General features: G+C 36.5%; 1 protein-coding gene across 4 annotated transcripts in view; it reads left to right on the plus strand.

Annotated features, from left to right (window-relative positions):
* OPA1 (OPA1 mitochondrial dynamin like GTPase) overlaps positions 1-17924 on the plus strand; it is an 81954-nt gene that overhangs the window by 51131 nt on the left and 12899 nt on the right. For all 4 annotated transcript variants that reach the window (XM_019723206.2, XM_019723200.2, XM_019723222.2 and 1 more), the window contains 4 exons: positions 1981-2121; positions 3961-4077; positions 5392-5485; positions 5985-6095. In XM_019723206.2, the coding sequence (XP_019578765.2) occupies positions 1981-2121; positions 3961-4077; positions 5392-5485; positions 5985-6095 (463 nt within the window). The remainder of the gene's footprint in view (positions 1-1980; positions 2122-3960; positions 4078-5391; positions 5486-5984; positions 6096-17924) is intronic.

A 17924-nucleotide genomic window follows, 5' to 3' on the forward strand; every position in this document is an offset into this window, starting at 1 on the left:
ACTTGTCTCAGCAATTTCATGGTAAATGGGCTTTGGCCAAGCACTGTCAGAAATGATTCCTGGTTGTAAATTTTCTCAGGAACTTGAACTCATAGGAGATCCCATCAAGAGAAGCAGAGGAATTTTTAAGATCAATGCAAGTATCTGCAGCCTAGAAGAGGAAATGGGAGCTCTTCTGAAAAGAGCCTTCTCCCAGGGTGTCAGGGCAGCATTCATAAGGCCCAGGCTGACTTTAGTAGAACAGAGGCTGTAATTTAGAGTGTGGAGGGGAGGGACATCAGAATCGCCTGGGGACATGTTTGTATATGTATGTTTGTTTTCTTTTTCAAAACAAAGGCTCCTGTCAGACTCACTGAATCGATTTCAAATCAAGTTCTCCTTCTCTAACCTTTCTAACCCTCTTACTCCCAGTTGAAAACCACTGTTCCAGACCTAGAGGTTACAGTGAGAACCAGATCCTAGAAGAGGTTGAGAATATCTCCAGGTCTTATTGCAAGTTTAGGGTAACTGTAACAATTCCTTCTGTCTTTTTTTTTTAATACTTTTTTTTTATTAGTTTCAGGTGCACAAGACAAAGCAAAACTTAGACGTTTATCATTTATATCCCTCACACTGTGTGAACCCCCCTCCCCCCATCCACTATCCCTCTGTACATTCCCCAAATTAATTTTCAAACCCCCATGACCATCTTGTGGTTACCAACTATTTTTCAAAACCTCTCACCTTCTGTCTTTTTGAGTGACCGGATTTAACAGGAAAATAAACTTAAGATTGTCCTGTGTTAAAGATGAGAAATCCATGCTCTGAAAACTTTTGTGCTTTTGTGGTGTGACTTTTTCCTTAGTTTTCTAGGAAAAATCCATCCCTCCGAAACATTCTCACCTTGTCTGAGATGAAGTAATGCAGATCTTGGTTAGAATATTTGGGAGAGAAGTGTTGTCCTAAAGACCAAGTGAGGTGGGGACAGGTGGACAGGTGGAAGTGAAAGCAGGACAGGAGAGTTTGGAGAATATCATATTTAGAGATTTCCTTCCTACCTAAGACCAAATAGCAGATGTTTAAGGAAACAGTGAAATTTCTCTCTATTAAGTAATATTTCTTCTAAAATGTCATGTTTTTGGGTATTATTAACTCATAGTTTCATTTACAAGCCAATTATTTGTGTTTAAGTGTTATTCTTGTATAAATACTCAGATTCTGTAGCTTGGTACAGTTTGAGTTAAGTGCTGTGGTAGCAATTTGTTTACAGTAAGTAGTGAGTTTGTCCTAATACCATGCAATTTCGAAAGAAGGATTGAAAAATGAAAAGATACACTTAATTTGACACTGTATAAGAATCTTATTTTCAAACTTATCACTAGTATGTATATGTTTTCCTCGTTTGGTGAAAAGATTATGAACAACTATAGAGAAGAGACTGGAAGTGAGTTTAAGAAGGATAGGTACCTCACAGAAGCAGTCTAAAAAGCACGATTTTTAATGAAGAGACAAAAAAAATAAAACTATGAATTTTGTATTTATTTTATCAGAAAAGAAACATGTCAACAGGTGCAAGTCCTTACAGTCATCTAGTCCTTAGATGTGAGGCACTTATAGAACATCATCTCTTCCCATGTATTCAGGGTACTTTTTCCTAGACTAAAATCATACGCTAAAGTCAAGAAGTAAGTACATAGTAAGGTGCCTGATACTATAACTTCGGCAGTAAAATATTTTAGCAAAAGTGAAATAAAACAAATAGAGCTAATTCTTTCTTTCCTCCTTTCTTTTTTCCCCCTTTTCATAATTCAGGTTGTTCTGCATTCATAACCAGTTGCACTGTATTTATAAGCCAAGGCACTATGTTCTTTCTTGTTTGTTGTGATTGAACTTGTATCACCTACTGTGCAATAGCAATATATTTGTAAAAATTGGGACTCTGTTTTTATAAGTATGCCAAACAAATCATGAACTAAACATCATCTTTTAAACATTTTAAAGTGTGTTCTCAATGAAACCAAGAATGAATTGGAGAAGATGTTGAAATGTAATGAGGAGCACCCAGCTTATCTTGCAAGTGATGAGATAACCACGGTCCGAAAGAACCTTGAATCCCGAGGAGTAGCAGTAGATCCAAGCTTGGTAATAAATATTCCAAAAAGCATGAACTTGCTTCCTTAACCTTTGTTTCTTGTAGTAAAATCTTACTACTTCTAACATGTTACTTAGATATTTAAGTGCTTGATGTGACTTTGATCACGTGTACTTTTGCTGACAGTAAAAACTCATTTTGATGGTGTAAAGAGTAGAAATCTTACTCATTGCTTTTTAAGTGTAATGCTTTAATTTGTACATGAGGAAAATGAAACGTAGAAAAGTGAAGTACCTGGACAAGTTCAGCAGTTAGTTCTGGCAAAAGGGGATGAACCCACCCTGCCTAGATCTCTACCACGTTACACAGTTTCAGGTTGCAAAGTGGAATTTCTGTTTAAATGTGACTTATTTTTATATGTTTTTTCAATCAAATGTACCTTAATCAGGTACAAGTGGATTTAGAAAAATGTGAAAGTTAACTTTTTATTAAATTGGATAAGACCTTTGGGTTCTATCACTTTTTCCTCGCTTATAATAAATATGAAGATAAAAATAATTACAATTTAGACTACCATTTTGCTTACCTTCATGATGCTTATTTGGGGAAAATTTGAAAAAACAAAAACAAGAAAAATCCCACAAACTCTCTTTCTGGGCCTGTGTTTCCTCATTAGGGATCAAAACCTCATTTTAATATTAGCTTAATTTAGCTTAAATGAAACCCAATGAGAAAAGTAATTCTAGTGGGGAAAACAATCATATAAGAAATTTCAGAGCCACATGTAAATTATTTTAAAGATTATCTGCTATTTATATTTCTGCGTTTGAGAAATGAGTATACTTATTCTAAATTTCACCAGAGGTCAGAACAAGAAAGGAAAACTGGTGAAACTCAAAGCAGTTAAAGCTGTTATACATCTAGCATTATTTATAAGTTGAAAATGAAATTAAGACTAGTGATTACAGGAAATTATTAGTTAAGTGTAGATTTAATTTATCCACATTGGTCATAGTTCTCATTAACAAGTTGTATTCAGTTTGATACTTTTAAACTTGATGTGACCATTAAGTGTTGACACTTTGGTTAATACAATAGGAGGGATTTGGCCAATATTTTAGGATACGAATGGCTGCATATCTTTATTATTTTCTATGAGCAAGAAAGTCTCAGGTTTTTTCCGAGAGACACTTTATTCGGAGCATTTTGTGAAGCTATAAAATAGATAGCAAAGTACTATTGTAAGAATTGTGGGTGAACTAGATGTCAGGAGATGGGAATCCTAATACAGTTCCATTCCATTAACTAGTAAATATTACCTTTAATCTCTCTGAGGCCACTTTTCTCATCTGTCAAATGGTGTTGATGATACCTGTTCTACCTACTTAATATTGTTATTGTTACGCTCAAAAAAAGACAGTGGTGTGAAAAAATTTTGAACACTATATAGTAATAATGTGGTGGAGGTTCTATTGCTGTGGTAACTGAAATTTACTAATCAGAAAGGAAATAATGTTGGGTTGATGGACATGGCCTAATACCAGCATCCAAGGCTCACAACGTCTTTTTGCCTTGGGCTCTTTACTTCTAACTAGGGAAAGTTAACCCCTACCCTGTCTACTCTACAAGATGATTATTTGCATATAATAACAATGCTTGTTAAAAACACTGCAAATTTTGAAGTACAAAACTTGTAAGTAGTAGTAAATCTAATCTTTGTGTTGAAAAACATTTTAATGGATAAAAAGGTTGGTAGAATAACAACATTGACATTGGTTTTAATTAACTTTTTTAGAAATGAGCTTTACAGTGTCTTTTCAGAATGTATTTTATCAACCCAAAGAGTACATAGTAACTCTTTTGTCTTTGTTTTCTTTTTTTCATTTAAGATTAAGGACACGTGGCACCAAGTTTATAGAAGACATTTCTTAAAAACCGCTCTAAACCATTGTAACCTTTGTCGAAGAGGCTTTTATTACTACCAAAGGCATTTTGTAGATTCTGAGGTAAGGTTTCCAAAAACAAGGAGAAATATTTTTCAGTGATACCTGTTTAGATGCTTAAAAGTAATTTTTAGCTTTAGCATTAATTTTAACTCCTTTGTTCTTGGGAAAGCGTATGTATGAATTATAAAGAATAACCTAACCCCTATCTTTCAAAGATATTTACCACTTTGGTAGTATTTGCATCTTACATGCACATCATCCCACTTCCTGTGAGATTTTGTGTACCTATAGATACTAACCCTCTTTTTAAGTTGTTTTTTTAGGAATTAATATTTTTATGTTAGAAAATAATACATTCCCATTGTGGAAAGTAAATTCAATAAATAAATGTGTGTGTGTTTGCGCGCACACACAAAAGAAAATAGTCACTTATAATCCCTGACCTAGAAGTAATTTTAATTAACATTTTTATGTATTTCTGTTCATTTCTTTCTATACACAGTTGTGTGTGTAAACTTCACTATCCATTTGCATAGTGGAAATCATACTGCAACACAATTTTTTATTGTGCTGTTTTCCTATATTGTAATTTTCTTTATATCACTAAAATCTTGTTTTAAATAATTCTTTTGAAGAACTGTAAAGTTCTTGGGACAGTTGTCAATAGTTTAATATCCCATTTTACAAAATAGCCTCTAGGTGGCAGCAGACTGATGTATTTTGAGCATTTTCTTACAAGTAGAATTTTTTTTTAATGTATCCTTCTGAAAGAACACTATTAATCTATAATCTTGAGACCCCCCTTAAATGCTTTTCTTCTGATTTTCAGCAGCTTAAATAAATGTACCTAAATAAAAAGTTGCAAGTTTTTTGCATAATTTTAGTTGTTGAGAAGACCCCTACAGCTTCTTTTTAAAAAATACCATTAATTTATTTTCATATACAGCTGAATTTCAGAAATTTCTTCAGTACACACTCAAAGAAAAGAGGTTAGCCTAAGGACATATTTAATATAACATGGTTGTTAGTTGAAACTAAATACAAATTAAGGGTTTATATGCTATAGATTTCTACTTGTATATTATAAGGTAATGAAATGCTCTACTTCCCAAGTTTATTTGCTTTGTCATTGGAATCAAAGCAAAGCTATATAGATGTGGGAGAAATAGAATCCAAATCATGCAGAATTTGATGGTTCCTATGCAGAAAAGATTCAGTAACTTATATCTACAATAGGAATATATGTGTTAGGTAAATCTGCGTATGTTTACTTAAAGTTTAAGATATAGATACTCACTCTAGTAGTTGTCTGTGCTTATGATCCAATTTATGTTTAACTCTGCACCTGGTAATCTTAGTCACCTACTATTTCAGCTGGAATGCAATGACGTCGTCCTATTCTGGCGAATACAGCGCATGCTGGCTATCACAGCAAATACTTTACGACAGCAGCTCACAAACACTGAAGGTAAGCCATAGAGGAACCACCTTCTAATTTTGGCATCTAAAATAATAGGAAGTACATCCATTTTTAATATGATGCCAAAATACTTCCTCTAAAATAGATTTATTTCGAAAACCAGAAATTATTATTTGCCTTTAAAATACTAATGAAAATAAATCATAATTGAAAAAGATGGAAGATAAAATATATCAGGAATCTCCCTTCATTACCCAAAAACTCTGTTGGAGAAGAACTCCTATATATCAGTTTTTTTTTGAGAAATCTGTACTTTTGTTAAAATGTTAGGGCTTGAGAATATGACTTTCTCTGAGAATATGTAGTAGTTTTTATGTTGTTAAAAGTACTGTGTAACAGTAGAGATTCTCCTTATAACTGAGAAATCTAAACTTAATAGCTGTAATGTGATGGGAAAAATAAGAAATTACTCTATATATATTGTTAATTTTATCATCGTGCATTCATAAGAACAGAACTCCTCAGGTTTTTTATTTACTTTTAACAGTCAGACGATTAGAGAAAAATGTGAAAGAAGTATTAGAAGATTTTGCTGAAGATGGCGAGAAGAAGGTTAAATTGCTTACTGGCAAACGCGTTCAGCTGGCTGAAGACCTCAGTAAGTAGTGGTTCTTCCTGCCTTTCACCTTACTGCCTTTTCATCTTCTCCTCATTCACTTATTTGTTCACCCATTTAACCTCAAACTTATGGAAAAGTATGTACAAATAACTCTTTTCCTTCAACTATTTGAGTGAAAGTTGCTGACTTGAAGCCCCATCACTTCCAAGTACTTTAATGTGTTTCTTAGGAACAAGGAATTTCTCCTAGCAACCATAATGCACCCATCAAAATCAGGATGTTAACACTGATACATTATTACATCTGATTTCAGACCCCATTCAAGTGTCCCCTGTTGTCCTAATGTTGTCCTTCCATGTAACAAGATGTTCCATGCTCATCTTGTATTACGCTTTCCCTGATCCAGTTTGCTTTTTTTGGAGAATGGTATTTAGAAATCAAGAGCTGGGAACTAGATTGTTAATGGAATATCGCTGTTCCCAGACCCTCTTAGTGGATAGAGCTAAGGAGTAAATGTTTTGTGTGTGTGTGTGTGTGTGCGCACATATGTAGGAACACACACATTTGCATCTTTATTCCTGATCATGTGTATGTGTCTACATTGAAAACCATAAGTTGATGCCTATACTTTCCATTTTAATCCAGTAATACAGGGCTTATTCTAGTTTTCTCCTTTTCTATGTTTGTAACTCCTTTTTCTGACAATGAGAGAAACCTGGCTTCAAATATCCTAATGTATTTACTTATTTTGATTAGTCCTCCTATATGTAACCAAACTTGTCTCTGTCCCCCATTGCACAAACATTCTTTCACCCAGCTGCGGCTCTCATTACCAACTCCAGGCCACCACCACAGTGCCTCAGCCTGTGTTCCTGACCTTTTTGCCTCATCTGTGCTCTGACAATCTGTCACGTTGCCCTTCTTCATTAAGTCCTTTGGACAGAGCTCGTGCTCTGACCCTTTGTGCCAGACAACCCCCTTTGCCCTTCTCATCCTTCCCTCCCTCTGCCTCCTACACAAGAACTCCCTCCTCTCCTGAGGCCAGACCATGCGCTTTTGTGGAGAGACCCACAAAAGCGGGCACACCTACTTGTGCCCCAACACCTGCACCGGACTGCACTCCTGCAGATACTCTCCCCACTGCTGGACCAGACCATCGCCGTCCCCATCTGATCACCCTCTCAAACCTGGTCAGGCTGTCGTACCTACACTAGGCAATATGGCTTTTCTTGCCTCACCTCTCTGCACCTCCCGACCCAGCTTGGCCTTACTAATCCCTTTGTGACTTTGGGGCATAGTTGGTTCTTTCCTGATGCTGGTAGGTTCCTAGCTTTAAGATATTTTGATTGCATATTAAGATTTACTTAGATCCTTGAGAACCCAAGGAAATCAGTGAAAGATTAGTATTATAAAATAAAAATAAAAATACCAGGGCTTGGTGCTTCTGTTTGAGCGTACCTTGTTATGAGTTCTCCTTATTTCAGCTTCGTGAAACAAGGTATTTTTCCTTTCAATATACACTTAAGTTTATTGTCCAGTCAGTTTTGTGATATTTCTGATAGCAAAAAGAAAGCAGATGCTCAGCAGGAAGAACTTCTTCAAATTTGAAAACCATTTCTAAGCTGAATATATATCACTATAAGACAGTCACTAGAGAATTTAGAGAAAGTAGGCCGTTTTCCTGTTTTATACCCTGTGCCTAAGCAACGTGCTGTCCTCTGTTGCTTCTCATCTCATTCTCTCTTCATTTCTCTCTAGTTACCTGAGCTCTTCATTTCTTTCTGTTTTTCCTTTTCTTCTGTTCTTTAAATAATCTTTTTTTTGAAACATATCCCATTTTAACTTTTACTTCCATTTTCTGTTGCTTTTGTTTTAGTCTTTTTCATGTCACTTTGTCAACATAATTCACTTTGTATTAACTTACAGAAGATCTATGTTTAACTCAGAACTGCTCTTTAGTAGCTGTGTTATCTTAGGCAAGGTAGATACCTTTGCTTCTTTGTTTGTAAAAACAACCACTCTAATACTTATTGCATAGGGTTGTTAGGAGAATTAGTTCACAAACATTTGGAAGGCCCTACTTCGTCATTTTATGCTAAATTAGTACTGTTACAGGAAGAGGTATGTCAGTGTCACAGTGTATACAAATATATTTCTTTTGTATCCCTCAGGATATAGTTATCAGACAGTGCAGTACTTCAGTGTATTTTACCAGCATATACCTTTTTTTTCTTTGTAAGTATTTCTTTTTAATTGGGGAAGGGGTACAGGACTTTATTGGGGAACAGTGTGTACTTCAAGGACTTTTTCCAAGTCAAGTTGTTGTCCTTTCGATCTTAGTTGTGGAGGGTGCAGCTCAGCTCCAGGTCCAGTTGCCGTTTCTAGTTGCAGGGGGCACAGCCCACCATCCTTTGGGGGAGTCGAACTGGCAACCTTGTGGTTGAGAGGACATGCTCCAACCAACTGAGCCATCCGGGAGCTCAGCAGCAGATCAGCTCAAGGTGCTGTGTTCAATCTTAGTTGCAGGGGGTGCTGCCCACTATCCGTTACGGACTCGAGGAATTGAACTGGCAACCTTGTGGTTTAGAGCCCACTGGCCCATGTGGGAATCAAACCGGTAGCCTTCGGAGTTAGGAGCATGGAGCTCTAACCGCCTGAGCCACCGGGCCGGCCCAGCATATACCTTTTTAAGTGATTAAAAAATGATGTGTCTTTTCTCATGTTTCATAATAGACTTATGCGCAATCCCATCACTTTGCGTTCCCAATTTGATTTTTTAAAGAACGTGTATTACTAACACAAGTTTGTGCACTGTCAGGCCCGGTCTCCTACTGGTTTTCCGGAGAAAGTACTCATATGGCTCCCTTGAAGTGATTTACTACTTTTATACATATAAAATTATGGTTGTGTTAATGTACCAAATAATGTCCTTGGAAGCAAATGTTTCACCAGTGACTCAGCTTCATCAGTCACTAAGGGAGATGAGCCATGACTTTGTCCATTAGTTAAAAAAAATCTTGAGGGCCGGCCCGGTGGCTCAGGCGGTTAGAGCTCCATGCTCCTAACTCCGAAGGCTGCCGGTTCGATTCCCACATGGTCCAGTGGGCTCTCAACCACAAGGTTGCCAGTTCAATTCCTCGAGTCCCGCAAGGGATGGTGGGCAGCACCCCCTGCAACTAAGATTGAACATGGCACCTTGAGCTGAGCTGCCGCTGAGCTCCCGGATGGCTCAGTTGGTTGGAGCGCGTCCTCTCAACCACAAGGTTGCCGGTTCGACTCCTGCAAGGGATGGTGGGTGGGCTGCGCCCCCTGCAACTAGCAACGGCAACTGGACCTGGAGCTGAGCTGTGCCCTCCACAACTAAGACTGAAAGGACAACAACTTCACTTGGAAAAAAGGCCTGGAAGTACACACTGTTCCCCAATAAAGTCCTGTTCCCCTTCCCCAATAAAATCTTTTTTAAAAAAAATAAAATCTTGAGAGTATCTCTTCTTACTGTTTCTCTTCAGTCTAACACTTGGGAATACGTCATGGATACTTTCAGCCAGAAAACTTTCAAAGTTTAACAGTTACTACTGTATTACACAGATCAAAGTGGCTAGAATTGTGTATTCAATTAGGATGTAGTGTGTTAGTTAATGGAATTTAGAAAAGGGAAGCAGTCAACAGAGTTTTACTACAATTTTAAAATAGTACAGGGTAGAGTTGTAGAGATTGGTAAAGTTTCACGCATCATATCTGTTGCTAATCTTAAATTTGCCTGATTTTAAATCACTTCACCACTTTACTTTGGAGGTTCACCAACTGATTGTCCTTTAGCATTCTCTCATATTCTGGAGACGATATCCCATGTTCACTAGTGAAACGAAACCATAAAGCTAGAGTTAGCCAGGTCAAAGAAATGAGAGAAGAGCCCAGCCCTTGTTGTCTCGGGAAGCTCATGGGAAAAGGAGTCACATAGGAACCAGAACTCTTCAGAGACATGGCGAATCCCATAGCTGGAGCAGGGAAAGGCCAGGATGAACCTGAGGCATATTAAGAAGTAGAAAGTCTGGAAGTACTTGAAGGATGATGGGGACATGTCAGCAGAATACAGAGCCAACTTGAAGAGGTTCCAGCTGGCCCAAACTAGGACAATTTGGGTCTCAAAATAATGACAATTATAAATTGTAACCCATTGAATAAAGCAAATCCATAAATTGATAATTATATAAATAAATGAATAAAATCAGTGATGGAGAATGGGATGTTTGTATAATCACAAAATATCTCCACACAACATAATTAAAAAGGGGAACACCTTACAGTGGAGAAGCACATTAATCAAGCGGTCAAAGTAACAGTCACGTCAGACCTGTGTGCAACCTTATAGGATGCAGCGAGAACCCGGCGTCACCTGTAGGAAAGGTGTGTCACTTAAGTCCACTCATAAAGATACAGCAGACAGACCCAAGTTAAGGCCCAGTCGACAAAATAACTAACCTGTAATCTTCAAATGTATCAAGATCATGAAAGACAAGAAAAGACTAAGAAACTGTTCCAGGTTGAAGGAGACTAAAGAACATGGGGGTAAAATTGCAACATGTGATTCTGAACTGGATCTTTTTGTTCTAAAGGACATTAATGGCACAATTGGTGAAACTTGAATGGGATCTGAAGGTTATGTGGTACATCACTGTTAACTTTAAAGCTTTAATTGTTAAATTGGGATTATTAGGATAATATCATTATTTGTAGATAATAGACTACTTGGGGCTTATGGGGCATAATGACAGTAAATGATTCAGGAAAAATATGTTCTTGTAGTGTTCTTACAACTTTGCTCTAAGTCCAAGATTATTTTTACACAAAAGGGTGAAAAAAAGGTTTAATTTTGTTTTCATAACTGATAATGGGTCAGGGTCATAATGAAAATAATTTGGAGAAAACAAGACTTTTGAAAACATGACCTCTAAAGATGTCGAAAGGCTGAGTTACTTCATGGACAATTTAATAAGATACGTAGCTCATCTTTTCACCTTAATTTCTTACTTGCAGTATCAGTGTCGCACTTAGTACCTGCCCAGCATTTAAATATGCTCACTATGACTTTGGTGAAATTATTTTGATTTTGTAGTGAATTTTATCTCAAAGGATTCTTATAGATATTTAAATACAGTGTTAACTTAGATAAAATCTATTTGGATTCCCAGCATAATTTTTAATAATGTTTCTGATCTATTTATTCAAACAGACTGCAATTTTAGAATGTTTTCTTTGCAGAGGGAAAAATTGGTATATTATAGCTAAAGTAAAAGTTTTTCTTTCTGTTATGATCTGTTTTATGATTTGTAAAATCTGCTTTATGACTGTCATCATATAAGACAAGTAATAGTGTTAACATCTCACAGACTTCTTAAAGAATGTGTTCTCCATTCCCCCAAAGCTGAATATTTGGGCACTGGTAACAGTTGCTGGTAGTGTTGCTAAACTGGAATTCCTTTATTGTTTGTTCTGTGAATATTATATCAATTGTTAACTGGGTTATTATGAGTTTTTGGACCTTAAATCAATTGCTTACGATCCAAAGCTTAGGTTTCTTCTTCTTTTTTTTTTTTTTTTTTAAGATTTTATTGGAGAAGGGGAACAGGACTTTATTGGGGAACAGTGTGTACTTCCAGGACTTTTTTCCAAGTCAAGTTGTTGTCCTTTCAATCTTAGTTATGGAAGGTACCGTTCAGCTTCAAATTGTTGTCCTTTCAGTCTTAGCTGTGGAGGGCCCAGCTCCAAGTCCAGTTGCCGTTGCTAGTTGCAGGGGGCACAGCCCACCGTCCCCTGCGGGAGTCGAACTGGCAACCTTGTGGTTGAAAGCCCACTGGCCCATGTGATAATCAAACCGGCAGCCTTCGGAGTTAGGAGCATGGAGCTCTAACCGCCTGAGCCACCGGGCCGGCCCCCCTTAGGTTTCTTTTTAAACTCTTGTTCACTAAACCCGAGTTATACTTTCCATTCTCTGTGTGCATAATCAAAGAGTCACTGATACCCAGGAAGTAAAGGGGCAATTGCCAATTACTTAGATCTCTCTAATATCTATAGTCTTTCTCTCCTTATTTTACAATAAATTCCCTTTCAGTTTTGTATCAGAACTTGAGACTGTTTATTAATGTATATTTGAATACTTTTCCTGTGCCAGATATAGGTTATGTGCTTTATTTACATGCACTCTCATAGGTACATTTTTTTCATTTTATAGATAAAGAAATGAAGGCTGAGAAACACATAGATAGTAAGGTAAAGTCAAGATTTGAGACCAGGTCTTTTAACTACCACACTGCTTCCATTTGAGCAAAAAACCTGAAGCCATTGGAAAATATAAATACATAAACTGGTCCTTTATATTTAGAAGCCTCCATAGTTAACAATGTCCTTTATGGAATAGGTCCGAAAGAATACGTATTCGTGATGATCACCGTCATCCTAGGTACTTCCTACACTATAAAACGCTTTATAATTTAAACTGTCAGATGATAGGAAAACTGATAGAATTAGAACATCTGGGTAAGAGAATGCTAAAGTGTAGACGGAGCCACTAAACAGATTGAAGGAAGTTAGTTTTCTTTATGACTTGTAACCATGTCTCGAAGTATACTCTGTCAAATTCCACCATAGTTAAGTAGTATCTGAGTTACCCAAAATTCAGACACAAGTTTTCAATGTGATGTGTTCCTGCTTAGAGACTTAAGTACCAGCTATAGCAGATACAGAATCTTTAATTGAGTGATTAAGGCTTTTTGTTGAGTGTTGAAATGTTTTCTAGTAAGCGTCAATGTATTTTTTCATATTTCTTATGCTTTATTTGAATGGAAGATGTGCTTCAGTCAAACCTGAATACTTGATATTTACATTTTCACGCACCAGTGAAATTGAAAACAATGGTAAACTCCTTTACTTGGGCCGCCATTGCACATGCCCATTTTAATGACATAGTTTGATGTCCTTAGTGTTAAAAACAGTGTGGCTTAAAGAGGCTGGTAAATTAGAATTTTCCAATATCCGCGGCTTTCTTCTCCTGCAGTTAATTTGCCCTGCTGCCTCCCTACGCGAGGTGGCAACATCTGGCCTTTTTACTAGAGCGGGGGGGATTAGAGAGTAGGAATCCCAGCAGCGTGCGCGGCCTCTTGCCTCTGTTGACTGTTCTTTATTGTTTGATGCCTGAGCATCTCCCAGACAGCAAGCAATTGTTTCTTGAAACTTAAAGTTTGTTTCTCTTGGGATTATACAATGCTGGTGGGGCTCGTCTTTGTGTCTCTTCACTTTCCCAGTATCCTCTTACCCTCCATCCTATGCTTTCTCTTGATAATTAGAAGAGAGCAAAGATACAAGCTTTGTAACCTAGTGTGCAGGAGATTGAGTTTGTTTGACTCTCAAAACTTAGAGACTATGGATGGAAATTTAGTTTTTGCTCTGAGCTATGTATTCAGTAACAGAAACCGTTTTTATAATTAAAACTTTGTTCTTCCTAATTAATGTACTAGTGCATTTTTGAAATAATGCTGATAAAAAGGAGCAGCAGCAGAATGATTCATTCAGTACTGCCATTTTAAAAGCTAAGATCAGAAGAGAATATGCCATAGCTGATTAAATCTAAAAGGACCCTTTCAGTAGCTCTAAAACATAATTCTAATTTATAGGATGGTTAAGAAATATCTTCATGCCACATTAAAACTTGAATATAAAGTACGCAGAACATATTTAGATGGAATCCTTAGACAGAAAGGTTTTGTTGTTCTTCATTTAGAAAAGAAAAACGTCAAGACATTCTCAAATTTAATTTCTATTGGTTACTCTATATTCCTAAACTTACCCGATACCTGCCAGATGCTTAAGGGCAATTTTGAATAAAAGTGGTGGCCATGAAGTAATGTAAGACTGAAAATAATCCTAGAAAGATTATTACACTCAGAATCCAGAACATAAAATTACAGAAAAGAGAAGTAGGGTTCTATCGTGCATATTTTGACAAGTCTCCATAGGTGATTCTTGCCATGTATACCGCCACCACCCACCCTCCTGGTCCCGAACCAGCACCTTAGAGAGTCCTGTTCATAACAGTATAGTTTGTCATTGTATTAATTGCCATAAACTTGACATACCTTCTTTTAGTAGGGCCTGATAAACCATGTGAGTGTTAATAATTTGGTAAGGTATTGTAACTATATGTATAATAGCATGTTCATTTTGTTTCTGTAGATATAACCAAAACAAATGAATTTTGAAGGGATTTAAAGGAGGAGAGGATGGCACTGAGTTGTAGAATTCTAGGTACCTAGGTCCAGACAAGATTTAAAAAAAAACATACCCACAATCACAGAATAGAGTAAGGCACCTGGAGAGAAAGCCAGAACTTTAAGGATCTCAATCCCTGTAGCATGATTTATGTCTAAATGATGTCACTGTGTTTCTTTCAACAAGAATTACAAGACCTCAATACTGCTTTTCTCATCTCTTCTAGCTTCTAGCACATTTCTAAGCGGTCATTTCCCTTTGTGTCTTTTTTCTTATATCTCTCACTGTGTCTTCTTCTATTAATAGATCATTATCACTCGGTCCTCAACTGGTGTTTTTCCTCTGTCCTACTTATTTACCTCCCTTCAGTGATTGAAAACCTTACTGAGGTACTACCAGTGTGGTTTAATGGAGCAGAAGGCAGGCTTCCCACTATAGGCAACCGTAGATCAACCAGGATAACCAATTAAGGAAAACAATGCATGTCTATTATGATTGTTCTGCCAAAGTGATCTGGTTTATAAATTCACCATACCTTGTATGTTATATTGTATGTGTTCACTGACTGTTTGATCGTGACCTTTTTAATACAGACTCCTCATTAGCTTCCTTCTCTTAACTTAAAAGAGGGAGAAGGAAGCTCCTCTGCTCCTAAAGAACCTTGCTTCCACACCACTGTCATCCCATAGAGTGCCATCATTTCTCCCGAGAGCAGCTGGCATTTGCTGCCTCTCGCCTGTGCCACCCACTCTCTTGCTGACATCTTGTGCTCTGCTCCGGCTTTCATCCTGAGCAAAATCACTTTCTGGTCACCAATGATTTCCTAATTGCCAATTTACCAAAACACTTTCATAATTTTTCATGTTTATTAGGAATTTTTAAGTCGATTGGAATATTTTCATTCTCTTTGACATTCATGTACTTTTTGGAATAGTTAGTAGAAATGAGTATATCTGGAAAATGGAAAGTTTGGAATGTTTCTCTTCTTCACTACAGAGTAAGAAATAAGGTAACTTCCTTATTTATTGTAAAATAAATAAAATATAATAAACAAAATAAGTAATTGGTAAAATTGTCCAATTAAAGCATCTGAAGAATATAGTGAAGGGTTATTTTTACCTTGAATCTGCATAGATGAAGTAGACTCTGCCTTGTATTGTGTGAGAGAGAAAGAAGGGGTGTGGGGGGGGAGAGAGAGAGAGAATAAAATAATCCTCAGGGAGAGTCTTCTGTGTTAGAGGAGTAGTTATTTACATGCAGAATTCCACATCATGAGTCTGAGTGGTGTGCTTTCCAGGCTATTGATGAGAAAATCCAGGCTCAAAATGGGGCTTTAAGAGTCAAGCACATTTTTCATGGCCTAAATCTATTTTTTAAAGGCAACATTGAAGAATATTGATTAATTGGTACAAGATTAAAAGAATATTTACTTCTCTGCAATCGTATACAAGCTACTCAATGCCTTAATAACACGTACATTGGTTTTGCTTGTTTTGAACTCAGCTTAAAAATAGGAATGAAGATAAGAAAGGTCTCTTTGGTAATTTATGAATTGAATTTTTCATTTATCATTTTAAAGGAGGTTATATTTATGTGTTGTGATATGTGTGTATTCTTATGTATAAAAAGGCCAGTGCACATAATTAAAGCTAGAAATTAGGCTGGTTTTTGTTTCCCTTGCTAATAATGCTTACCACTTCCTCAGTGACTGAGTTCAGAATGAAATAACATCTTTGAATTTGGGATTAAACTTTGATTTGGTTTGTTTTTTAATTGTTTTATGTATTCTCTCCATTTATGAGTTGGAAAAAATAGGATCTGGTCATTGAAAACTAAATCTAATCATGAACAATCCATTGGCCTGTGAAACAACATATTTAAAAAAATAAAATTAAGCAAGACATGAATAATTTGTTGTTGTTGAAGGACGGATTGCTGCACACTAAACTGGTGACTTCTGTGGAGCAGGGTTCTCAGGGTAGTTGGAGAGGGGATTGAGGGGAAAAGGAATTGTAATTTGTTTTTCTATTTTATACATTTCTAAACTTCCTTTTCCCAAATGAGCATAATTCAAAATTACCTTAGAAATTTCATATTCTGAATTATCATAGGCATAGAAATGATGAGGCCTAGTCATGATGTGATCAATCTTAAAAGTGAAAGAATATTTTCCTAAATGACCTCTTGGTGATTATGACACCAAGTGACATTTTATGGGACACAGTACTTGCTCATCGTGTGCCCTTCTTAGTGGTTAGGATTCACTTTGATTTCTTCTCATTTATAGTAACTGCCCATCATGGAGCTGAATGAATTAAAATTTTTCTTGAACTAGTAAAGGTTTCAAGCTTGTGCAACCTGTTTAAGTTAATAGATTTTCTCTGTTTTAGTGTTACCTGCATATGGAAATAGTCCATTTTAATTTCTCTTAGAACAGCTGTTTCATCCATTCTTTACTTAGTTTTAGTATTTTGAGTTAAAGAAGGAAGTGTGCTATTTTTTCACTCCAGTGAGATCTTTTTTTCTGGGCCAAGGAATTCAAGTCTTTTTAGTCTCTTCTTTTATTGCCATCACTTCGTACTGTGAGTTATATGTACAAACTGTACCTGTCTTCAAATATACTACCAGAATTTTAGGTGTTTTTGTTTTAATCCTTTTTATTATCACAGAACTAGTACATATGCATTGTGGAAAATTAGAAAATATAGATGGCAAAGTTTGTTAAACAATTGCTACTACCCAGGGATAACTACTGTAACATTGTATTCTAACAAAAGTTTTAATGTGGTCTTAGGGGCATAATTTCTGTCATTTTTGGAGCACATTTTCATGAAGATATCTGAGGTTGGCTTTCTCTTATACCCCAAATCTTCAGTTCATTGTCATTGCTTGTATTTCTGGTTTCTCATATATCAGAGTAGGCTAAATTTTTCTTCCTTCGTATAAACTTATTTCAAAAAAATAAAAAGTTCACCGAGAGGAAAATCAGCATTAGTAAAAATAACACCTATGGTACCAGTTACTTTAAATAGGTCAGGTATTTCAGTGGCTATATTATAACAAAGCTTGTACTGAAAATCAGTCGGCTTTGAAAGTTAATCCCCACCTGTATTCAGGGCACTGGCACTTCCGATTTGTGCTTGCTTGTGCCTTTATTATGTCTCTCCTTGAAAGATGTTTAAGTCTTTCCCATCTTAAAACTGTTGGATTGATTCTTCCATGCACTCTAGCTACTTTTGATCTTGATTCTTTTTTTAAACAGGAAAAACCTTTGAATGTTTGCCTGCTGCCTTCACTTTTAACCATCCACCCGATTCTTAACTTTGTAATCTTTTATTCTCCCTTCTACTGAAATTGTTTTTTCTAAAACAATCAAGAGAAAGCAGAGCTGGGTGAGCATTCAGGACTAGAAAGCGTTCTCATGTAACTGCGTCCTTTGGTGCTTTGGAATCAAATCCTGCTTGGAACTCTGTATCTGTCACTTAACATTTGTATAGAGCTTTACACTTTACAAAATGTGTTATGTTTGTCCATGTTTGGGCCTTGTCAAGGCGTCGGAGGCTTGTAAGGTATTATCTCCATTGTTTAGGTGGGGAAATTGAT

Source organism: Rhinolophus sinicus, linkage group LG01 (genome assembly GCF_036562045.2).
Source record: "Rhinolophus sinicus isolate RSC01 linkage group LG01, ASM3656204v1, whole genome shotgun sequence".
NCBI lineage: Eukaryota > Metazoa > Chordata > Mammalia > Chiroptera > Rhinolophidae > Rhinolophus > Rhinolophus sinicus.